The sequence below is a fragment of the Hippoglossus stenolepis genome, chromosome 24, assembly GCF_022539355.2.
Source record: "Hippoglossus stenolepis isolate QCI-W04-F060 chromosome 24, HSTE1.2, whole genome shotgun sequence".
NCBI classification, from domain to species: Eukaryota; Metazoa; Chordata; class Actinopteri; order Pleuronectiformes; family Pleuronectidae; genus Hippoglossus; species Hippoglossus stenolepis.
This window is the reverse complement of record NC_061506.1, coordinates 5,933,397-5,957,722: the sequence shown is the minus strand read 5'-3', so window position 1 is coordinate 5,957,722 and position 24,326 is coordinate 5,933,397. Positions and strand designations below refer to the sequence as shown.

Genomic DNA, 24,326 nt, shown 5'->3' with positions numbered 1-24,326 from the left:
TCAGCTCAGTGCTCTGCAGCCTGCACACAGGTCCTCTCTGCGGCTCTTTTTTTCTCCTCCATTTCTTTCCCCTTAACGGTTTCTCGCCTGTTGGTCACCACTGTGCGCTTTTTCATGGGGGGTTCGGACACCGGGAGGATGCGCTTTTTGGAGGAACAGACGCTCAAAGTTGTGCGTTCGGACGCCCCGGGCTCGTTTTAGAGGATTCATAGATGCGTGTCTGGTTGGAATAAACAATGGTGCGGCTCCTTGGTGCTCTGGCCGGGGGCATGCTCTGGTTTCGGCTACTGTTGCTGTGCGCGGTGGAGTTGGAGCTGGGAGCCGGGGTCTCCACTTTCCAGGGTTTCTATCTTCCACCTGCGAACGGGTCGCTGCTCACACCTGCCCGGAGGACGGATGGAGTCGTGCGGACCGTTGACCGGATTTACCACGGAGGAGGGAAGGTGGGCTACCTGCTGTACCTGGACGGGAGCCGCTTTCAGTTGGACATGGAGCGGGACGAGTCGGTGCTGTCGCATCACTTCAGCCCCCAGTATGTGCTCGCCATGATGGGGGAGAGCCATGCGCCCTTGCAGCGGGAGTGCGCGTACCGCGGCACAGTGGACTCCAACGCGGAGTCCCTGGCCGTCTTTAACCTCTGCGGCGGGGGTCTGGAGGGCTTCTTCGCCGTGAACCACGCGCGCTACACCATCACGCCTATAGTCAGGGCGAAGGGACACGAGCATGACGTGCGCGCCCTGCAGGACAAGGACGCGGAGAGCGCGCTCCACGTGTTCACGCGCGAGAGCTTCAGCTTCGAGGCCATGCGCGAGGGGCGCGAGAGCTGCGGGACGCGCGACGGGCGCAGAGGACGCAGGGACGCGGCGGGGAGACGCCGGCACCGAGGGCGCGGGGAGGGGAGACGGGACAGACAGGCGCTCACTGATGACCATGACGCGCACGGACGGACACTGTGGAGCCGGCTCGCCAAGGCGCCAGTACCGGAGCCTGGCACGCGGAGGAGAAGGTCGGTCTCCCGCGCCAGGCACGTGGAGCTGCTTCTGGTGGCCGACGACACCATGCTGAAGAAATACGGAAAGGACCTGAACCACTACCTGCTCACACTGGCCTCCATCGCCTCCAAGCTGTACGGGCACGCCAGCATCGAGAACCCCATCCGGCTGTCGGTGGTGAAGGTGATCACGGTGGGTGAGAAGGAGAAGGGGCTGGAGGTGACCAAGAACGCGGCGGCGACGCTCAAGAGCTTCTGCAAGTGGCAGAACCAGCAGAACCCGCTGGACGACGACCACCAGCACCACCACGACGCCGCCATCCTCTTCACCAGGCAGGTAAACAAACCCCCCTCGCTTCCTACACCTCCTCCACCTGTGCGCAACTCTCGGCTCGGCGCCGGCTACGCGCGTCTTGGCTGGTGCGGTGCCAAAGCGGCGGAGTGACGCCACGGTTTGTTTTGGTGGAGTAAGTGGTGGCAGCTGGTTGACTGTAAGCTCTTGGCAGGTTGATCCTTGGGTGGCTTATTGCTAATAGCCTATAAAACGCTCAGTGTAATAAAAAGCAACTGACACACGTCACCTTTTAATACTTTCTGCGCGTAATGGCCCAACTGCGTGTTATTCTTTCATAAAGCGCTAATTCTGGCTGTGAACCATTCCCCACTCGAATTCCAGTCATTCAGGTGTGAAAACTACAGAACCTGCTCCCCACAATGTCCCTGTTACATCCACCTTTCTTTTCTATTTCTTTTCTTCATCCCTCTGTTTCCTGCTCCTCTCCTTTCTTTCAGAATCTTGCGTGCGTAAAGCAGCGCCGACGTCTGCGTAAAACAGCCGTAAAAACTGTATTTCCTGCGCCTGGTGTTTTTCTAGGCATGCTCCACTGTCTCCAGGGCTCCCCCCCCCCTCCTCCCCTCCCAGTCCCCTGACAGCCCCAAAAGCCTGTGAGATGTGAGGCGCGCGCCCGGGGCCGTGCACGCACATTCTTCCCAGGCTAGGAGGCTTGAAATCAGCTGCTGGGTGCATTGCAGAAATATGTCTAAAACTCCCTTGAAACTGTTGTTAATTGGGTAGACATCCCAGCATTGTAAGCCTACACTTCCCCTCTCTCTCTCTCTCTCTCTCTCTCTCTCTCTCTCTCTCTCTCTCTCTCTCTCTCTCTCTCTCTACTCTGCACATTTTTTCCCAGTTACTTCTCCAGTGTCTGTCAGCTGGGGCTGGGAGCTGTCAGGAAAACAAACACATCCACCCTGCGAGAAGCCATGCGTTTACCCAGACCACACTCATTTATCCCTTCTTTCACCGACCCCACGATCCATCTCTCTCCCCTCCTTCATCCTCTTCCATCCCCTCCCTGCCTGGTCCAAAGCCGCAGGGCAACAGATCCACATGCATTTTTCACCTCCTCGGGTGTGGCTTCATGGTTGGCTCCAGTTGACGTGTCAGATCGCTTCGCCTTGGATTGCGGTGTGTTCGAGTCATGCGAGGTCTTGTCATGGCCTGGGCGAGAGAGTAAACACCAGGGGTATTACCTCGGATCTTCTGGCGCCAACTTGGCTCCGTCGTGCATTGGCAGGGGCAGCTGGTTTCGCATACCTGAGTTTGGCATGCTGGCAAAGTGGCCCAGTTTCTTGTGTGCCAACCACCTCCTGGCCCCTCACCAACCTTGTTGATGCTGCACCTGCACAGGCAAGTCAGAGAGAAGAAAGAGGGTGCCATGATTAGGTGGGTTTGGCAGGGAGCGCAGGAAACAGTTATGTGGATGCTCCTCAAGCAGCCGGAAAGGAGGGCCGAGGTAACACGGACACGGAGCTCTAATGAAACATGACAGGCTGTTTACTGTGAGTTCTTCTCTACTTGAACTGTCTTCATTTTAAATTCCCCATGATCACCCTGCAGCCTCCGCCTCAAACATTTATCTCACATCGACCTCAACAATACATCACTCGCCAATTAATTAGTGTGTCACCTGCCGCAGCACTTGCATGATTCATAAAGCTGTCTCCTCGCTTCCCTTCACACACATCTCACCTTCGCCGTTGAACCTGGAGGTCGCACCGTAGATTAAACCTGTCAACACAGTGTGTAATCATCGCCTGTGAACCGTTGTAACGTGAGAAGCATCCTGCGGTGGGTGTGCGATTCTGATCTGTGGCACTTGTTGACAACAAATGAGAGTAATTGCAGCTAAATTTGGTGCAAGCGGCGTAAGCACATTGCTGTTGCATGACTTGAGTTCAGGGTCGTGACCTTTGTACTGTAGAGGTGAGCGTTTAAGCCAAGGAAAGCAGCCGCCACCCTATTTTAACTTTGACCTCTAAAGGCTTTTTGCACTTAAAGGCCGTTACTATCAGAATGCTGTGTTTTTGGCTGAGGGCTCAACTTGGCGCTACCAGGCAGACGAGCGGTGCTGAGGTTGTGGACATCTAAACACCTGGTGCGATTGAGGGGAAAGTGGAATTTAAGAAACCGCAGAGTCGTTTTCCTGAGGGATTTCCACTCATGGCAGCAAACGTGTGATGAAGGAAAAAAACATAGAAGGTGGAGACGCTGACATTTCATTTTGACGTTATTCCTGTACAAAACGCAGCATTTTACAAACAGGATAGAAGCATTAAAGTTTTCCACTGACAGAAAGCCACTGAGGAAATAACTTTCGTTTGGCACGGGGAGCTCATTCTGAGCTGCAAGAGAAAAGGAGGTTTTTTTGGATACTTTTGGTTTTGTGGTGCAAATTGCCGCATTAACAAAGAGCGACAAACTTGGATGTGCTGCAGATTCGGTTCACATGTGTAATAGGAGAAGGGCCCGCCTGGTATTCCATTGTGCTGAATGTCAGAGGTAACTTAATAGCCGCAGACGCCCTCTTTCCTCTTTGCATTTCGAGCGGCTCTGGAGTAAATAACAGGGATTTTTGTCGTCTGCTGAACTAGAACCGGAGCTGACTGAAGACTTAGTGACTGTGGAGTCAGACCACATTAGGGAGGGGGGGGTGCACAGGGTTGAAGGGAACCGTTCTCTTTGTGGTCGGGTCCAATTACTCCAACCCCCCCACCCACCCCTCCTCCGTACCCGCAGTGAGCTGACCCGTGTGGCGGTGACACCCGGTTCCACACATACCAGCACCAGAACAAAACAACAGGCCACATTGAGGAGGGGGGTGGTGGGGGGATGGGGTCTTCTGAGTGTGTACATGGGAACATTAAATTATATGCATGGCTGTGTTCACTTGTTGTGCGCTCGGACAGCAGCGGACAAAGCTCCACTGTAAGGCGGCCGCAGGGAGCTGCAGCGCCGCGGAGATGTTGACATACATGTGTGTTCTGCAGCAGCTCAAATATTTGGAGAGACATCGCTTCGCAGGGACTTGAGACAACTATAATGTTGATGTGTTGACCTTCTCAACCCGGGTTCACATTTGGCCACTTTCACTTCGCACATCCTATAGAGTATAGTATTTCATAAGACATTATCTTTTTTATTTTTCACATTTTTCATTTATAATTTTCGCTGACATCCACGTCCAAAGGAAAATCAACAAGTGCATGAGTGGATTCCAATGAAATTCTGTTCGCTCACTATGCTGAGACATCGCACCAGAGAAATAGAGAAAAAACAAAGAAGCAAAGAAAATGCAATGTTTACAATTCATTTTGAAAGAAAAACACCTTTTCAGGTGGGAATTTCAGATAAGATATTTTGTCTTGTATACTAATTGATAAAAAATAAACTAATCAAAGTGACGTTCATGTCCAAACAAACCTTCGGTGACAAATCTGCTTAGTTACTGATAGAAAATGTCAAACGACAACACGATAAGGTCATCGTGAGACTTATGAAACACTGCTGCACCTATACACAATCCATTTCCTCCACCTGTGTTTAGCACTTGAGCTCTCCTCCCCTCCCTCTGTACATCTAAGTGTACATTTCCCAGCCCTCGCCCCCATCGCAGCTACTCCCTCTATTTGTTTTCAATGCCCCTGATATTTCACACATGCTCTGCCTCGCCAGGCACATGCTGACAACCTGCGGACAGCTCCGTGGATCCGTGGATCCTGTCCACATACTCAACTGGGCCAGAGAGTTCAGTATGAGCCTCGCCTGCACCACTGGCTTTAAGCTGCTCTCCCGTTTCCTTTCAGCACTAACCTCAGGCTGGTTCATGTTTCCATGCATTGAAAAGTAGAACAATTACCTCAGTTCAACTTGTCCTGATTTCTCCTTTAAAATCACGTAATCGGAAATTTCCCTCGTGTGAATCTGATGTCACATCTCTCCTGCTGTTGCTCGCTTGGAGCCTTCAATATCATGCTCTTAACAACATTGCTGGTTTCAATGCGACGGCACATGCCTGGTTCCACTGACATAATGCAAAGTGTGGTACCCCCTGTTAGGTGAGGGTGAACCGAAATAGTAAAGTTGCACTTTTCACTCATGTTGATCCATTATTAATATAAAAATACTGATCATAGGGGCTTCAAGTCCAATTCTCAAGTGAAGTACCTAGTTTCTTTCCCCCACTGTATAATAACCAAATCGTGTCTCATGTAGCTGATGAATCAAACTGGCCAAATATCAAGTAATAACCCAGCGTCTGTTATTCACTTTGACAACTGGTCCATCACTGGTAGAAACTCTGGTTTTTGTTGCATTTGACTTGCAGCTCTGCTGAAATCATCCTGCAGGGAGCTAGACTCGCTCTGCAAGAGGGATTTTACTGTGTGTGTGTGTGTGTGTGTGTGTGTGTGTGTGTGTGTGTGTGTGTGTGTGTGTGTGTCTGAGTCTGAGTCTGGCTGGCTGTTTGTTTAACACTCACCTTGGCTTAGACTGCAAGTGGTCTTGTAACACACACACACACACACACACACACACACACACACACACACACACACACATGCTCAGCTCTGATCGTCTCCTGACCTTCACAACCAGCTTGCCACCTGTTCCCCTGTTATTTCTGCCAATATTTCTGTAACTCTTCTCTTAATTTCCGGCATTCCCCCCCACCCTCCACCATCCTTTCGACCCTGCGCCTGTTTCCTGAAATTCCCTCTCTCTCCCTCCCTCCCTTTCTCCCTTGTTTTCTTTACATGTGCAGAGGCCCTTGGATGAAAACAAAGTACAGAGGAGAGGAGAAGAAAGGAAACTATATGTAGATAGGGATGTGAGTTATGGGGTCATTTTCACGTGTCGCTCTTTCTTTCCTAATAGGAGATTAGCTTGTTTCTCTGCGCTGCACCGGGCGCAAGCTGTGTATACAAGAACAGAGAGAAGCAAAAACTGTGCTCATAGGAGAGCTTGTGCGCAGATGAATGAATAAATAAATGAGACGGAGGTGTAGAGGTGAAAGAGTGTGGGAAACAGGGGGAAAGAGAAACAGTGGAAATATGAGGGAAAGCGTCTCTATATGTTCTCGCTGTCTGATTCAAAACAAACAGGGAAAAGTAAAGAGACACGGAGGAGTAGTTTCATTCAGTCGGCCTGTGTGTGTGTGTGTGTGTGTGTGTGTGTGTGTGTGTGTGTGTGTGTGTCGAGTAAGGTGCTCTATGCCTGCATTTACATATGTTTTGTATGTTCAAGAATGCACCCATTTATTTTCATGTACTTACTTATAGTTGCGTGCATCTGTGTGTGTGAGAAAGAGAAAGAGAGAGACAGAGACAGAGAGAGACAGAGACAGACAGAGAGAGAGAGGTGGTCCCACCCAGTCAGTCATGTGTGTGAGCACCGAACACAAGGCAGTTTGTTCCAAACCGATCGGCCCAGAACGGGTAAACACCCTCCCCTGAGCGCTTCACACACATGACCCAGCAGGCCTGTCATGACGATTCATCCTCTCCACAGGACATATGTGTGTGTGTGTGTGACAGTGTGTGTGTTCATACATGTGTTTACCCTTTTTTTGTAGATGTGCACATGCCTGCGAGTGTGTCATCATACATTTACGTGCACTTGTTGCACCGCATTGCGCCGGGGAGTGTGCATGCATGGGCGCGTGTGCACGGATGTGACAGCCTGATGAGGCGATTGATCCGTGCACTCAGCGGGGACGGGCTGCGCACCCCCGAGGCCTCGACTGCATGGACATGTGTGGGAATCAAAACAAAGATCAATGGCGTGCACTCCGGCGCCCCGTGAGGCACAGAGAGAGAGAGAGATGGTGGAGGCACAGGAAGGAAGTTCGAAATTAAAGGGGCACTGATCCAATTTTCCTCATCAGAGTCAGTACAGCGAAAGAGAGGGAAGACTGTTGTGTAATGTCTTCTGTCTCGTCCGGGAGGCTTGATCGATGACAGGCAGGTTGCATTATGGGAGGTGTAGTAAACTGTTTCTGAAGCTGATTTCTGGATCCTGTTTTGATGAAAATAATATTGGAATAGTTGGAGGGGAAAGAGGGATGAGGGAGGATATGCCTCCCTTTATTAAGTGTCATCACAATTTTACACTTCTTCATCACCAATTATCTCAGATTTCACCAGAATGAAGTCAACTTGAACTGCAGGAAGAAGGACTGAAAGAGGCAGAGCTCTGCACTGTGGAAAACATGGTACCAGCTTTAAAGAAAGTAGAAACACATTGTTTTTTAAAGGGAAGGATGGAAGATCAGTGATGAATCCAGAGCAGGAATGAAAAATGTATTGAGCCTTATATTTCCCCAATGCCTCAAGGGAAACAGTTATGATTTATATAGATTATTTGGCGTCTTGGGATGGAGGGTGTTTAATCTTTTCCCCAGTCTTTTGCTGAATTTAATGTTTTTTTTGTTTGATAATTTGTTTCCCTTGTCCAGGACCTCTGCGGCCACCACTCCTGCGACACCCTGGGGATGGCGGATGTGGGCACCATCTGCACTCCGGAGAGAAGCTGCGCCGTCATCGAGGACGACGGGCTTCACGCTGCATTCACTGTCGCACACGAAATAGGTAGGCATGGCTACACACACACACACACACACACACACACACACACGTATCTACACACAAGCCAGACTAGCCGGGGCATGCACGTTGCACTTTGTCAGTGCGTCTCTCTCTTACTGATTAATATCACGTGCGTGTTGTCTGATGTTTCGCACCTGATGCCTGAGCGATCGGTATGTTTTCTTTTCTCATTCTTGCAGCAAGTGCAAACCTGAGGCGAGTCCTGTTCTGTCAAAGGAAACTCTGCACATTATGTGACTGTAACGTTCTCTCTCTCTCTCTCTCTCTCTCTCTCTCTCTCTCTCTCTCTCTCTCTCTCTGCTCCAGGTCACCTGCTCGGCCTGTCCCACGACGACTCCAAGTTCTGCGAGGAGCGCTTCGGGGTGAACAGCGACAAGCGGCTCATGTCCTCCATCCTGACCTCCATCGACGCCTCCAAGCCCTGGAGCCGCTGCACCTCGGCGACCATCACCGACTTCTTCGATGACGGCAACGGTGAGCGTGGCAGGAAGTGTGGAGCAATAAAGGCGCTTGTGGTTTTTGCAAACATCTGCCATCCCGTTAATAGCGAGAACCTTTTCCAGCGAGTAGAGGTTTTATTTTCTCCCTCCACAACTTACCTCCATGTGAATTTGACCTCGTGATGGATGTTATCCCGCGGTACATATCACTGCGAGCTTTTTACGACCCAGCAAAGATGTAATCTCGAATTTACAATCCCATTAAAATGTTAAAGAGTGCAGATGTAGTGCAGCCAGAGGCAAATTGCTCGCAGGAAATCAAGACATGTCATACTTTGCGTTTCCGATTTGTCAGGAAGTGTCTTTCATGACGGCCATAAAGCATTGTTGTTGACGTTCTGCTAAGCGGTGCCATCGCTGGCGGCATAATTTATGTAGCAGCATGCATCGTTTCTGGCTTGACTGCAGTAAAGACTATAACAGATTTTTACATGCCCTGGAGCACCAAGAGGTAGCGGACTCTTTAAGAAAACCCTCCTTCTTCTTCTCTGCCACAGCCGAGTGTCTCCTCGATTCTCCTCGCCAGCCCCTCCTTGGCCCCGAGGAGCTCCCGGGGCAGAGCTACGACGCCGTCCGCCAGTGCCGCCTGGCCTTCGGCCCCGAGTACACGGTCTGCCCGGGCATGGACGTGTGCTCCCGGCTGTGGTGCGCAGTGATCCGCCAGGGGCAGATGGTGTGTCTGACCAAGAAGCTGCCGGCCGTGGAGGGGACGCCCTGCGGGAAGGGACGCATCTGCCTGCAGGGGAAGTGTGTGGACAAGACCCGCAAGAGACACTACTCGGTAAGAGGGAGGCAGAAGGTGACGGAGACAGGAGGTATCAAGGGGAGACGAATCAGAAATAGATCACTTTTTATAGTTCCAAGATATTTTAAGCACAATGTACAAATTTATCCGTGGGAGACAAAGAGAACGACAACGAACTGAAAGAGATAAAGCACTTAAATGTGTCTTTTGGTGAAATACATAAGTGCTGGTTTTAATATAACATGCATTACCCTATTGATGAAGAATAAAGAACGTGGCTCATAACTCCACCTAGTGTTTTCAAGCATCTTGGACCTTGCAGGTATATAAAGTATATATGAAAAAGATAACACGCTCTGGAGTCATCCTTCATAGCCAGACAGCCGAGATAACCTGCCTCCCAACACTGGATTCTTTTTGAATATCCAGGAAAAAGAGCTTGAGACACAACTTAGGGGATGAAATTACACCTAAATACACAGTACACATCCACTAAGAGAGAAACAGATGGAAGCAAAGACGTTATTGGTTCCTTGTTGTGTGGTCTCCTTTATTTATGCCACTGCTGATCTACGCTATTTGTTCTCTTGGCCTCACTTACGCAGATCTAAATTGAATTTGGCCTGGACGACTTAAAGCACCAAATCTGCCCTTGGCAAGCTGTTTTCACTGTGTGTGTGTGTGTGTGTGTGTGTGTGTGTGTGTGTGTGTGTGTGTGTGTGTGTGTGTGTGTGTGTGTGTTAGAGAGAGAAAAGAGAGTGAAAGAACAGGAAACAGCGAAAGAATATTTTCTTTACTTTTATTTGTCACACGAGTTTTGAAGAGTCTGGACTCAATCCTTGGCCGGCGACCACACGCTCCGGCCAAGTTCTGACTGGCTCGGTGTTCCGCCGCGCCGCGTGACGACCAGTTTGTGGCTCAGAGCGACATTAAACCCGCCTTCGTTTCAGACTGAAACTTTTATACATTTGTTTCAGCGTTACTGCAGATTAAACAGCTTTTACTTGTGGAAACAAGAAGTATCAGCAGTGGAAATCAATGAAAAGCTTGTTTCCAAAGAAGCTACAGGATTATAAAATCAACCCAAAATAAGGACTGAGCGTTTCCTTGAGGTTTTCTGCTCCTCAGGGGAGGGGGCATGTGAGCTGTGGCTTTAAACACATTGGAGTTATTATCACATGAGTTTGGCCTCGTTCCTTTTCTCTCCGTCTCTTTCCACAACCACAGTGCAGGCCTCGTTTTCCCTTATCACTGATCTCTCTCCACGGGGCTTCTCTCTGTGACACGTGGCTTGGCCAGTAACTTCCAACATGTCTGATCAGCGCTAATTGTCCCCTCTCATCTCTATTTCTCTTCTCTTTCTCTCCTCTTCATCATCTTCTCTCTGATCTCTCCTCTGCTGTCGCCCCCTTCTGACCCGCATCTCCTCTTTCATCTTCCCCTCTCCTCTCCTTTTTCTTGTCACTCCTCCTCCTCCTCCTTCTCCCAGGTGTCCAACCATGGCAGCTGGAGTTCCTGGGGTTCTTGGGGTGCGTGCTCCCGAACATGCGGAGGGGGGGTGCAGTTCGCCCAGCGTCTGTGCAACAACCCGCCGCCGCGGAACAACGGGCGCTTCTGCACCGGGAAGAGGGCCATCTATCGGTCCTGCAGCGTCACGACGTGTCCCGCATCCAGTGAGTGCACCAGCCTGAGAACACATGATTATAATCTCACAACAGGGTGATTGACACAATATATCACGTGTTTTCTTCAGATAAGAGTTTCCGTCAGGAGCAGTGCGAGGTGCGTAACGGCCCCCAGACCGATCCTAAAGGGGTGAAGACCTTTGTCGAGTGGGTGCCCAAATACGCGGGAGTCCTCCCCAAAGACGTCTGCAAGCTGACCTGCAGAGCGAAAGGAACGGGATACTACGTGGTGTTCGCTCAGAGGGTGAGTCAGTTAAACACCGGTGCAGTGTGTTCCCTGAAGAAACGGAAAAAAGAAAGTGAGGGATGACATCGTGACTGTGTGTGTTCAGGTGGTCGAGGGGACGGAGTGTCGTCCGTACAGCAGCTCGGTGTGCGTGAAGGGGAAGTGTGTGCGGACGGGCTGCGACGGCATCATCGGCTCCAAGCTGCAGTTCGACAAGTGCGGTATATGTGGGGGGGACAGCACTGGGTGTCTGCGTGTGATGGGCAACTTCACAAAGAAGAGGTAAGAAGACACTTACACATGTTAACACTGTATCAGCTCTATAGTTTCCTCCATTTTATGCACCGATCTGATCTCTCCTCTCTCGCCGAACAGTAAGGGCTACACCGATGTGGTGAAGATCCCCGCGGGCTCCACCCACGTAAAGGTTCGTCAACACAAGGCCAAGGACCAGACCCGCTACACCGCCTACCTGGCGCTCCGGCGGCCCAACGGCGAGTACCTCCTGAACGGCAAGTTCATGATCTCCACCTCCGAGACGATCATCCCGCTCATCGGCTCGGTGCTCAACTACAGCGGGTGGAGCCAAAGGGACGAATGGCTTCACAGCATGGGCCCCGGGGCTCTCCAAGAAGCCTTGGTGGTGCAGATTCTAGCCACGGACGCCAAAAAGCCCCTGGATGTTCGTTACAGCTTCTTCATGCCGCGCCGGACAGCCCCGCAGCCGCCGTCCGCTCCGCTCATCCCCGTCCCGAAGGCAACCACCTCGCCGAGCACTACGACAGTCTCCACCACGACAAGAACCACCACCAGCACCACATCCTCTGTCCTGGACCCGGGGCCGACGACAGCTCCAGGTCCCTCAACCCCAGCCCCAGGGCCCCGGTGGGTAACAGGTCCCTGGATGACCTGCTCCAGGACGTGTGACACTGGCTGGCAGAGTCGGACAGTGCAGTGCAAGGACCAGGATGGGAAATTGTCCAAAGGATGCATTCTGGGCGCTCGCCCCTCTGCCTTCAAACACTGTCTGGCGAAGAAATGTTGAGGAGGCCTGAGAGGGGGAAAACAGATTTACGTAAGACGAGAAAGAGACATTTTAGAGGCTCGGGCTCAGTGGGATGTAGGACCAATGAATGGACCAATGAATTTAAGACATGGAACCTTAAACTGGACTGTGAATGTTGGCGCTTGGACCCGTCCAACAGACACTCAAAGACACGTTGGCATGGATGTACCCGACTATATGCCAGAGGAATGTCCTGGAGTCCTAGTGGCTACCGGTGGGAACCACAGGACAGTTTCCGTATACCACAGAGACAGGTGTTGCCCTGGCATAGCTAAGAACTTGAGTTGCATGTCATTTCCACACGGACAACAACTGATTGTCTTTACCTCCGAACCCCTGGAGGCTCAGTGTGTGTTGCCCTGTAACAGCATGCATGTTGTGTGTCTTTTTTTAATGCTATTCCATGTGTTCTAATCACTGTGGGTATGTGAGAGTCGAACCCCTTTGTCGTATGTCGTGGGTGCGTCTGAGACCAGAGCCCTGCAGGTTGTAGACCCTGCCCTGTTCCACGACTGCTATACTACATATTAGGGGCGTTTTGGGTCATTTAAGTGACTGAGAAGCATGAAAAGGTTTGTTTACGGGAAGAATGTTGAAAATGTGGAATCACCGGGTGGGAAACAATCTGTGGCAACTTACGCTAATGAACAAAAACACCAATAAAAGTCTACCTATGGCCAAGGAGTATATGGAGCCTGATGACAACAGGGATCTCCTTTGCTTCCCTACCAATGTTCTTCCTGTAAATATTTCTAAGAGCTACTCTGTGACTGAAGGTGCTGGATCAGGGTAACAGTACAGTTTGGTTAACGGATGTTGCATTGCATCCTGGGAGTTTATCGGTCGTACCAAGAAACTGCAGCTTGGTGTGATGGGATAGAAAAAGGGGGGGGGGGACCAACTCAACGACGGTGAAATCAACGGAGGGGCAACGTAACCATGACACTCCCTAACATTTAAGGAGGCTGATGATGAATCAGATTTGGGGCAATGCTTGATTTGTGTGTGTGTGCGAATGTGTGTGTGTGTGTGTGTGAGCTTCTTCACTCTCAGTTCCACTTGTATTGGTTATTATGCTGGTGCTGGGAGGTTTATTGCCCCCATGTGTTTTTGTTTGTTGTTGTTTTTTTGTGGCGGTCAATATGTGTTAGTTTGTCTGTTTATCTGTTTAGGAAACTATGCTAATTTGACAACGTGTGCCCTGGAAACTCGCAACGACAGCAAGAGAGACACGAAGGCGGGCGTCACTGTCCTTCTGCGACTCAACTCATTCTCCGTTTCCTTTTAATCGTTCATTCCTCGATTTTACTCAAACATCCTGTATTTGCTAATCATCCCTTTAACTCGTCTTCAACCCTGGTGGGTGGAGTTTGCCATAATACCACAATTCATATTGTGCCACTCGGGGCAGTAATATGACCATGGATGAACTTAACTAACACTAATGTACTGTTTAAGACAATATATAGAAGATCATTGAAATTTGCATTAGAGTAAAAAGTACTTCAAATGAATACTTGGTCAATGTCCTCAGTTCTCAGCTTTACAAGTTAATGTTGCTTGTGTACCTAGTGGACTTAAAAGAAACCGGTAGTTCTGATTGTGTTCAATCTTCTGGCACCAGTCGTGTTTCCCAGTTTGGCAAACCTCCCCCATCAGCCTCCTGTGCAGCAGAAACCAACAAACCACTCGTACAATCCGCTCTCCTCCTGCCTCACACATTCACAGTTATTTACACAATGTAGACTTTTTTTTACGTGACTAGATCTTTCATATATGTGTTAGTTATCTACCATATTTACACCGAGTTTCACACGTACAGACACACACATTGAAACAATCCATCAGGTACAACCATTGTGAGTTTTTCAAACCCACACACACACATTCACACAACCTACTTTGACTCTTCCAGGGGGGAAACCCCTCTCGCTGAACGACAGAAACACAGCACTGAACTTGTAATTTATTGTTTGTACAACTGGTATGTGTGAATAAAAACAGAACAATGAGATGAGTTTTATTTATTATACTAATTTTGTATCAAATTACTATTTAACTTAGGAATTTGACTGTGCAGAATCATTCCTTTGTAAGAATATAGTGTTTCTTTTTTCTAGCCATCCACATGAATATATGTACATAAAATCTATATATTTAAATACTCTTGTCTCTGTGTGGTTTGTGTTTGTTGTTGCACTGAAATATAAAAATTTCGCTGTTTGGAACCAAACAGGAAATGAATAAACCTGCCTGTAATGCGCAGGGAGGAAAGTGGCAGGCATATAAAGTAAAATACATGTTTAAATTAAATATGCATCACACTGCAATGGTGAAATCACAGGGATCAGTGGGGTTGCCTTCATCAGGCTCAAGGAAAATAAGATAAATTCAGAATTACAGGAGATAAAACATGTAAAATATCAATAAATATTGTTTCTCATATCACATATAATTACTTTATAAATTTGATGTAGGTTAAAATGTCACAAAATGTATCATCTGATCATTTGTGGTGTGAAATATTAGCAGTTGTCAGATAAAAGCACTGATTTCCAACCACAGAGCATCACCTGCTTGTTGCCTCCTGAACTTGACCCAATGACCCCACACTGCACATTTCTGTACCAATACTGCCCCCTGGCGGCGAGTGGCCTCTGTTTTACAGCTCTGCAAATTGATATCCATCTAAATGTGATGCAAAGGCGCCCCCTGCCGGTGTGAAGTGTGTAATGTTCCACTTAAGTCATGGATATTTCTCTGCATTGCTCGTCTGCCATCTGCTGGAGTATGATGGAACTACAACTGTACACTTTAGTGACCTGTTGCTCTTAAGGTGGACTTCAGAGATCTGCCCCCTCAGAGGCTGATGTTTGTCAGTGAGGCCAAAGTACGCAGAAGCAGGATCCAGCCAATATTTCTGCACTTGGTCAGAAAATTAAACCAATAACACAGTAATCTTGATTGTGTTAATTGATGGGATCTAAATACATTATATTCTCCATTGTTTGATCATTATTTATATAGATTTGGAGCTTTGCTGTGCGTAAAAACGTCCAAACTATACGTGCGTAAAAGCAGTTTATTCGTTGCTGTGAGTGGACTTTCTCTTATTTGTGCTCCGTCCACTGCGGATGATAGAATCTCTGCGTTGCCAGTGACTCTTCCTGCCTGTTGGAGAGGAGGAAGGGCCCGGGCGGGCGGGAGCAGCAGCGGGAGGACAGGGGCTCCTCCTGCCTTGGTTTGAGCGCAGAGGCGGCGCGCTGGAGGAGCAGCTCCACCTTAAGACCTCGGCGGCCCCTCTCTGCTCCCTCTCCCCGGGGAGCAGAGCCGCGGATCCCGGCCACGCACGGCGCACCACAGCCGCCTTGGCACGGAGGAGCTGCGCACGGCTACGGCCAGAACGATACGGTTACAGTTCCCGACCTGGTGCCATCGCGCTTCTCCTGTTGCACTGACACTACGAACACTGCACCACACCAGCCACTGCTGCCCGTCACCTTCATTTGTGTTGGAACAGGCTGAAGTTTAATAAACGCACGAAGCTCAGTGACTTAGAAAGCAGAGCTCGGCCCCAGTGCCAGAGCTGGAGGTTCAGTTTTTATTTGGGCCACTTACATAAATTAATTGAGTAAAATTATCCACAAATATGAGAAATGTAAATGTAATATGTTTCAGTAATAATGTGTGTGTGTGTGTGTGTGTGTGTGTGTGTGTGTGTGTGTGTGTGTGTGTGTGTGTGTGTGTGTGTGTGTGTGTGTGTGTGTGTGTTTGTGAACATCCTGTAACAGACAAGCAGAGTTTGAAAAAAAGAAGAAGTCCCTCTGCCAAAACCTCTGTATACTCACCATGATTGATTATTATGGCAACGCTGGTGCGTTTTCATTGCGCACGGGATTTGGCCCCTCTCACATCAAAGGGCCCTCAGGAAAGGGGTGGTCCCAGGGCAGGGGGATATATAGGAGGGACCGGCTCTGTTCGGAGAGCAGTGAACAGACTACACGGGCCACAGAGCAAGAGCCTGCCCCCGAACTCAGAGAAGCACAGAGCTGAAAACGGAGACATCTGCTGAAGAGGGAGAGAGACTCTGTTGGAATTTACTGCTGAGATCCAGCTCCTGCTTTCTAATCAACGGACTTTTTGCAACAAGTCAGAGCTGCACGTAACTTTAAATGAGTTTTGCACTGGATTTTGATCCTTCTGTAGATTTTTGTACGCGTGGGGACAATTTTGTGGAAGTTCAAAGACTTTGGGTTTTGTAGCTTATAGTGGAAAAAGCTTTTTAAAGGATTTACTTCTTTATCAGTTTCTCTTTCCACTTGTCGGATTTCACAGTTTAATTATGTGGTTTTTACGCGTTTCCATTGGTTTAATTCTGTGCGTCGGCGCGGCGCACAGCGCCTGGGAGGAGAGTACCGTGGTGCCGGTCAGACTAGACCCCACGGCCCGGTCGGAGAGCGAATCCGAACCGTGGCGGACTCTATCCGCGGAGGAGAAGGAGAAGGAGGCGGAGACGAGGGTGTACCGGTTGGACGTATTTGGCATGGAGCTGATCTTGCAGCTAGAACCCGACCAGACCTTCTTGGCGCCGGGTTTTGTCTTCCACATTGTGGGCAGTCCCGAGTCCGAACCGACCCAGGAGCCCAAGAGCGGAGCCGAGCCGGGGTGCTTCTTCTCGGGGACGGTGAACGGAGAGGAGAGGTCCGCCGCTGCCCTCAACCTGTGCCACGGGCTCAGGGGCGGATTCTACTTCCAGGGCGAAGAGTACTTCATCCAGCCCCTCAACTCCAGCGGCTTCCTGGGCACCGAGGAGGATGTCCACACGATTCGCCGGAGAGGCCGGGCAGCTTTGGCGGAGGAGGGAAGCTCCAAGTGCGGGGTGAACGAGGACGAGGCGCGGGTGCCAAAGAATCTGGAGAAAGAGGCAAAGAAAGGAGCCGCTAACGCAGAGCAGACAGGTGAGGCTGCAGAAACACTGTGCGCATTTTACGCACTGTTATCGGACACAGCAGAAATTCTCAGTCCTGCAAACTTAAAAGTGGCCAAGGAAACAACGAGGAAAGTGATTTAATATCTATTTATAATGTCGTGAATCTTTTTATCGACATGTAAGCAAACATTTGGAGAAAGTAGTTTATCAGTTTAGCTGCTGTCATCTGGAGACGTTCGTGTGCCAGAGTTTGCAGCGTGCGTAATGGACTCAGCTACCTTTTTTTGACAGCGCGCTGGAGATGAGGAGGGGAGGGGAGGGGAGGAAGGGGGAGAGAAGGAGAAAGGGAGGGAGGGGAGTGCTTCTACTGGGGGAAAGAGAGGGAGGAGTGACGGAGGAAGGGGAGGGGAGCGGCGGGGTTGGGGCCAGCCAGAGCCCGGCGGTGCTGAGACGTGTAAACGCGCCTCCTGGTACTACGCGCACCGGCAGGACCTTTCTTTTCTTTTCTTTTTTTTTCCTCCAGAAAGGATTTTCTCCCTTCGTCCTTTTTCTTCCCACCCGCAAAACTTTCCACCACATAAGGTCATTTTAGGAATGTAGACCCCGAGGAGGAGGAGCCGCCGGTGGTGTGACGCTGAGTCAGGGCAGCCAGGCTCCCGCAGGCACATCCGGAGCTCACTGGAGCCTGGACGAGAACTAATGATTAGCTGTTATTTAGAACACAGGCAGAGTTTAGCTGAGCTCAGACTGTTCCAGATAAACATCACTGTCAAAAATAACAAGTGCAATAAAGTCTGGATCCACACACACTGTTTACCTGTGTGACCTTTGAACCCACCTTTGGTTTGACCTCTTGTAAATCTCTCCCCTCAGCCCACCACAGGACCAGGCGCTTCGTCTCCACCCCTCGCTACCTGGAGATCATGCTGGTGGCCGACCAGTCCATGGCCGAGTTCCACGGCGCCGGCCTCAAACCCTACCTGCTGACAATCATGGCAGTGGCCTCCCGCCTCTACCGCCACCCGAGCATCCACAACTCCATCAGCCTGGCGGTGGTGAAGCTGCTGGTGGTGTACGAGGAGGAGCGGGGGCCTCAGGTGTCGTCCAACGCTGCCATGACCCTCCGCAACTTCTGCCAGTGGCAGCGGCAGCACAACCCGCCGAGCGACCGCCACCCGGAGCACTACGACACTGCTGTGCTCTTCACCAGAACAGTACGTTGGCTTTGTGTAAAGTCCAGATGAGGAGAGAAGAGTAAGAAAAGCAGAATTCAAGACTTTAACTCTCCCTGTCTCCTCAGGATCTGTGTGGTGCCCACTCCTGTGACACCCTGGGCATGGCGGACGTTGGCACCGTGTGTGACCCTGACCGAAGCTGCTCCATTATCGAGGACGATGGTCTTCAGGCAGCATTTACTGTTGCACACGAGCTGGGTAAGAAGAAAAGAGTCAAATTACATGCACGTGTTCTATTTTTTCTGAAATTACAGGGCAGGGGTACTTAAGTTTTTGTTGTTTCATCTCTGTCCTCCAGGCCACGTCTTCAACATGCCTCACGACGATGCCCAGCTCTGCTCCGGGGTCAACGGCGCCCACTGGGGCTCCCACATGATGGCCTCCACGCTGTCCAACCTGGACCAGCAGCAGCCGTGGTCCCCCTGCTCCGCCCTCATGGTCACCACCTTCCTGGACAACGGCCACGGCCAGTGCCTGCTGGACAAGCCGGTCAAGCCTCAGCCGCTCCCCCTGCCCCTCCCCGGGACGGTGTACGACGCCGACCACCAGTGCCGGCTCACCTTCGGCGACGACTCCCAGCACTGCCCGGACCTGAGTACCACGTGCGCGGCTCTTTGGTGCACGGTGACCACATCCAACGGTTTGCTGGTGTGTCAGACCAAGAACTTCCCCTGGGCTGATGGAACGTCATGTGGGCACGACAGCTACTGCCTGGCCGGACAGTGTCTCACCAAGAGCCAGGCCGCTAAACACCAGGTAGGGAGCAGATCACAATCAGTCTGTTTTACTTGCTGTTAGAAAAATCAATGTTTGAGTCTAATCATTACGTCCTTGGTGGTTTCAGACTCCTGTCAACGGCGGCTGGGGTTTGTGGGGCCCCTGGGGCGACTGCTCTCGGACCTGCGGTGGAGGAGTGCAGTATTCATTCCGCGCCTGTGACAGCCCTTTGCCCAAGAACGGGGGCAAGTACTGTGAGGGCAAGAGGATCCAGTACCGCTCCTGTAACACGGAGGTCTGCCCCGAGATCAACGGTAAGAGACTCTAGTTATCACATGGAAAAACATGGATTCGTTTGTGTCTTAAAAAAACAGAAAATAATAACATAAAATATAATCTAAATCTAAATCTGATCTCCTTTCCTCCCTCAGGCCTGTCGTTCCGCGAGGAGCAGTGTCTGGCCCACAACGACATGTCGGCCCAAGTGTCTCTGGGGTCAGGGGAGGGGGTTGAGTGGGTGCCTAAGTACGCTGGCGTCTCCCCCAAAGACCGGTGCAAGCTGGTGTGCCGTGCCAAGGGGACTGGATACTTCTTTGTCCTCAAATCCAAGGTGAGAGTTGTTGTTATTTTTATTCTTCTCCTTTAGAATTGTGTCAGAAAATCTCATGAAAGTCTATTTACGTGTCGAGCTGCAAAATACAGGATCAGCTTTGTAATTTCTTTCAGCCTTGAAGCTGCAGCCGTGCTTCACCTTCTGACTCAGACTCTTATGTAACAGTTACTAGACATAACTCTGTATTTCCATCTGTGTCTCTCTGCTGCTCCCAGGTGGCCGACGGCACACCATGCAGCCCGGATTCCACCTCAGTCTGTGTCCAGGGCCAGTGTGTGAAGGCCGGATGTGATCGAGTCATCGGCTCCAGCCGGCGCTTTGACAAGTGCGCCGTGTGCGGCGGAGACGGCTCCACCTGCAAGAAGGAGTCCGGCTCTCTGGACCGCGCCAGGTAAACATCTGACCACCTCAAACAGTGACGCTTCATAACATACATGTCACGTGACCTTGTTTGACGACCTTGTGTCCTTGTTACAGGCCCGGTTACCAGGATGTTGTAACCATCCCGGCTGGTGCCACCCACCTGGACGTTAAGCAACGTGCCCCAGGCAATGGTCGTCACGACAACAGCTACCTGGCAGTGCGTCGCTTGGATGGAACCTATCTGCTTAATGGCGATTACAAATTGATGACCATGGAGACAGACATCGCACTGCGGGGGGCCCTGCTGCGCTACAGTGGCTCTTCCGCCACCCTGGAGCGCCTCCGCAGCTTCGCCCCGCTCCCTGAGCCCCTCACCATTCAGGTGCTGTCTGTTGGTGAGGCCCCGAGGCCCCGGGTTAAGTACAGCTACTTCGCCCCAAGACCCAACAATGCAGCTTCAGGCTCTAACAACAACGGAGGCCGCCGCCATTCCATCAACGCCATCAGAGAGGTGGGAGGAGCAGAGTGGAGCCTGAGGGAGTGGGGTCCGTGCTCCCAGACCTGTGGAGGAGGAACGCAGCAGAGAGAGGTGGTGTGTCAGGACTCTCAGGGTCGTCCCTCCAGAGACTGCCCAGAGGAGCTGCGCCCCTTAGCCTCGCGGTCCTGCGCCTCCCAGCCCTGCCCCTCCTGGCTCCTCGGAGAGTGGTCCGTGTGCTCCAAGGCCTGTGGCCGAGGTTTCCGCAAACGTCAGCTGCGCTGCATCGGCCACGACGGGCGCACGCTTACCCACGACAGCTGTGACCCCAAAAACCGGCCGCGACCCCTGCTGGAGCTGTGCAATCAGGGAGCCTGTTAAGGACTGCTTCGTAAATCTGACCTCCTGTCGTCCACCCAGCCTCGAGAGAACCATCAGATCTTCACTTCCTCCTCTTCCCCTAAAGATCTAAAGAGGCCGATGAATGTTTACATCCAGAGTGCTGCAGGTTTTCATGGGTTCAGGACGTCCACCAGTCCCACGTGTCAGCGACTGTAACTGACAGTTTATACCCAATTCCCTCCATCCAATCTGGGGCCAGACGTTGAACCACGGGGGCAAAGGCTGACGACAGCTTGGCTGCGTGTCGGCCCCTCAGCACATTCCTGATTTCCTAAAGAAAAAAAGCATGCTGCTTACCGTGCCAATGTCATGCTTGTGTGTGAGTGTGAGTGTGCAAGAGAGTGTGTGTGTGTGTGTCTCAATTTTTTTATGCATGTAAATAGTGTTTGTCCAAGCTGGGCTGGACAGACACACAAGGCTGTGGGAGGTTCTTGCAGAGTATATAATAGAATCTAATGAAAGAGAGTAGATCATATTCTACTTGCTCACCCCATCAGGTATGGAAACTAAGATTAGCTTCGTAGTCGTAGTGTTTATGTTCAAACACTTTTATTTATCACAAACCTGTAGCACTTCAGCTTTCTTGTTGCCAGTGGCACATTTCTTTTGAACACCTGGTTGCCTTTAAATGCCTCAGTGCACCGTCCTTCAGCCATATCTCACCCTCGCAACCTTCAATGAGGGAACTCTTAAAAGACCAAAGAAGAGTGTGTGAGTGTTGTGTGTGTGTGTGTGAGAGAGAGAGAGAGAGAGAGAGAGAGAGAGAGAGAGAGAGAGAGAGAGAGAGAGAGAGAGAGAGAGAGCATGAGAAAAGTGTGTGTGGAGACCTAAAGAGGGACTTGTCTCCTGCTACTACTTCATAAGTAAGTCTCTCCTGCCTTCTGCGAAGGCTCTTTGTTTTTTTTCTATCAAGTTTTCTCTTTTTGTACAGAATATCCAAACATTATTTATTTTTGTACAGCCTGTTAAATATAATCATGTGGCTTTTTTTAACATTATTTTTTATTTGTTATTGAGATCACAGAAGGAAGTAGAATATATAGAGTATTTATACAGTGTTATATATATATGGTCCTAGGTTCATGAATAAAGTATCACATTGACTTGTGCAGCTCATGTCTCCAGAGTGTTTTGTAATGATGGATGGAACTTTACCTCCCACACTTTCCCCCGATACTGCCCCTCCGGGCCTTTTACAGGTGAAGCCGATCCTCACACATGTATAGTGAAGCTTCTTGTATAACAGTACTTTAACAATTATTAAGGAGATAAAATAAACTTAATGTATTAGAAATACATTTTTTGTAATTCAGGTTTAGTCCACCAGATGTGACTGTTGTCATCACATTATTCCACAGTACATTGCAGGGAAATGGTCGTGGCATTAATCTTATAATTTGGGCCTTTTAATAAAGTTTTTGTACATTTTTCTGGATTGGTTGAAAAAGAAGTAAAACAAATATGTATAATATAAATATAAGTATAAATTGTCCTACGAGTCACGGCTGAGGTTGGAATATTAATTCTGGCTGAGTACATTTGCGTCACACCAAATCATCAATACCAATAAACAACTGCCATACTTATATATACATATATGTATATAACAAAATTCCTCTAATCCAAACTAGTTATACCTTTTTAAATTAAGCCTGAGAAATATCCCTTAGAAATAACCCATAGAAATAAATCTTGCGAATAACCATTAGAAATAAACCTTAGAAACATCCCTTAAACTACACCTCCACCCTCTTCTCTTTCTTATTATCATGTTTTATTTGTATAATTCTCTGCATCCAGGGACTTTCTGTCCCCTAGTTGGGACCAGACACTGCTGTACGTCAGCACTGCTGCTAAAAAACCTCCGCCCCGGGTGGCACTTCCCGTCGGGCTCCGTGGAAGATGGTCCCCTGCCTTGCTGGCTCCCATGCAGAGCAAAGGAAATCATTATCCTGTAATTATAGATGGTTAAGAAGAAAATTGGCCATCTCCGTAATCTGTATAATAGCATAATGTGCCACCAGGACTGTACGCCTAAACAACTGGTGGCGGTAAAGATGTATATGCTTCATGTTCTGTTTGAAAAATCCAAATCAGTGAGGAGGAAAATGTGGCATTAATGTGTCCACTTGTAATGAAACATGTTTTCTACCTGGTTGTTTGTTCATGTCTCAGCATCACATCATTTAAAAAAAGAGAAACATCTGGAAGGCATCATGAATCACTGCTGCTCCATGTGGGTGGCATTTCCGAGAGCTCAATTATCCGCATCCTTTTGCCACCCTCGCTCGGCCACAAGAGTTTGTTTAGATTATGTTCAATTTGATCCAGTCGTCAAAAAGAAACAGTCTCTGAAGCTTCGTCGGATCGGTGCAGAGAAAAACAGTGAAGACGGTGGTTTCAAAGAAAAAGCATAAATCTCTTTAAATATCCTCCTGAGTTGCATTAATCTTCCATATCTTTCTTATAGTCTCCACTTATTGTGCTACAGTGAACTTTAGTTATTGTTTACAGCCATTCAGGGACCATTTCTAAAGTATGATTCAGTTCTTTAACGATCACTTTTATGGGTTCGCACAAGTGGCGTTTTGGATTTAAGTGTTCCCAGCTCTGAGGGAGGTGTGTGTGGGGGGTTGTGGCTGCTCAGCCCCTGCCCCCTTCTGTCCTGGAGCCAATGTTAATTGAGATTTTTTTTTTTTATCTCACATGTTTCCGGACAAAGATACTGTGCCCTGAAGGGTCCCATTAGTGCCCCTCACTGTGATGTAATCAAGGCCCCTGGTCCGGACTCTTTCCGCTCCATCTGTACAGCAGGGTGACGTCCCCTGGGCAGGAGCCAGAGGGCCCAACTCAGACCTGGGCCCCAGACTTACTGTGGTGCAATTTGATTGGATTTGCGAAAGAATATGCAACAGAAACTTTTTAGTCATAAATATGTCTGGAAAGACAAGATCCAGGGTTCTTCTCTGCAAGATCAGGACTTTCCATTTTTGGTGAAATCAGTCTTCTCACTGGCGTGTGATGAAGCTGTTGCAACAAGGTTTGCATTTGACAGGAAAAAGTATAATAATATAATAATAATGACAAAATATACCATTATTATTCATTCTATTGGCTTTTAATTATGCTCAAAGACACGTAACTAGAGTTAGCAGATATGACATGTACATCATAGTCACACACTGAAATATACACATCAAGTATTTTTAGGTAAGATATGAATAAAAGCGATGAGAAGAGTCTGTGATGATGTATTTTTTAAGAGAGTAAGAAGATCATTTATCTGGAATATATAGGCCTTAGTTTGAATCTTATTTTGAAAGACACCCAAGTTTCCCTCTGTGGCTGACTTCATACCTCTCTCGCCCTCCCCCCCTCTCTCTCTCTCTCCCTGGGTGTCAGCTCAACAGGGAAATTTGAGCAAATGGGTGAC

At 49.5% G+C, this 24,326-nt stretch overlaps 2 protein-coding genes across 2 annotated transcripts; both read left to right on the top strand.

Moving 5' to 3' along the window:
- Nucleotides 1-14,322, top strand: LOC118103411 (A disintegrin and metalloproteinase with thrombospondin motifs 5). Its single transcript, XM_035150326.2, has 8 exons — nucleotides 1-1,328; nucleotides 7,786-7,918; nucleotides 8,243-8,410; nucleotides 8,934-9,217; nucleotides 10,671-10,854; nucleotides 10,935-11,110; nucleotides 11,199-11,374; nucleotides 11,468-14,322. The coding sequence occupies exons 1-8, from the start codon at nucleotides 237-239 to the stop codon at nucleotides 12,135-12,137; spliced, it is 2,883 nt and encodes a 960-aa protein (XP_035006217.1). The 5' UTR covers nucleotides 1-236; the 3' UTR covers nucleotides 12,138-14,322.
- A 1,834-nt stretch (nucleotides 14,323-16,156) lies between these two features.
- On the top strand, nucleotides 16,157-22,004 carry adamts1 (ADAM metallopeptidase with thrombospondin type 1 motif, 1). Its single transcript, XM_035150645.2, has 8 exons — nucleotides 16,157-17,116; nucleotides 17,962-18,302; nucleotides 18,389-18,521; nucleotides 18,622-19,079; nucleotides 19,168-19,354; nucleotides 19,472-19,650; nucleotides 19,869-20,044; nucleotides 20,131-22,004. The coding sequence occupies exons 1-8, from the start codon at nucleotides 16,501-16,503 to the stop codon at nucleotides 20,870-20,872; spliced, it is 2,832 nt and encodes a 943-aa protein (XP_035006536.1). The 5' UTR covers nucleotides 16,157-16,500; the 3' UTR covers nucleotides 20,873-22,004.
- Nucleotides 22,005-24,326: the final 2,322 nt, after the last annotated feature.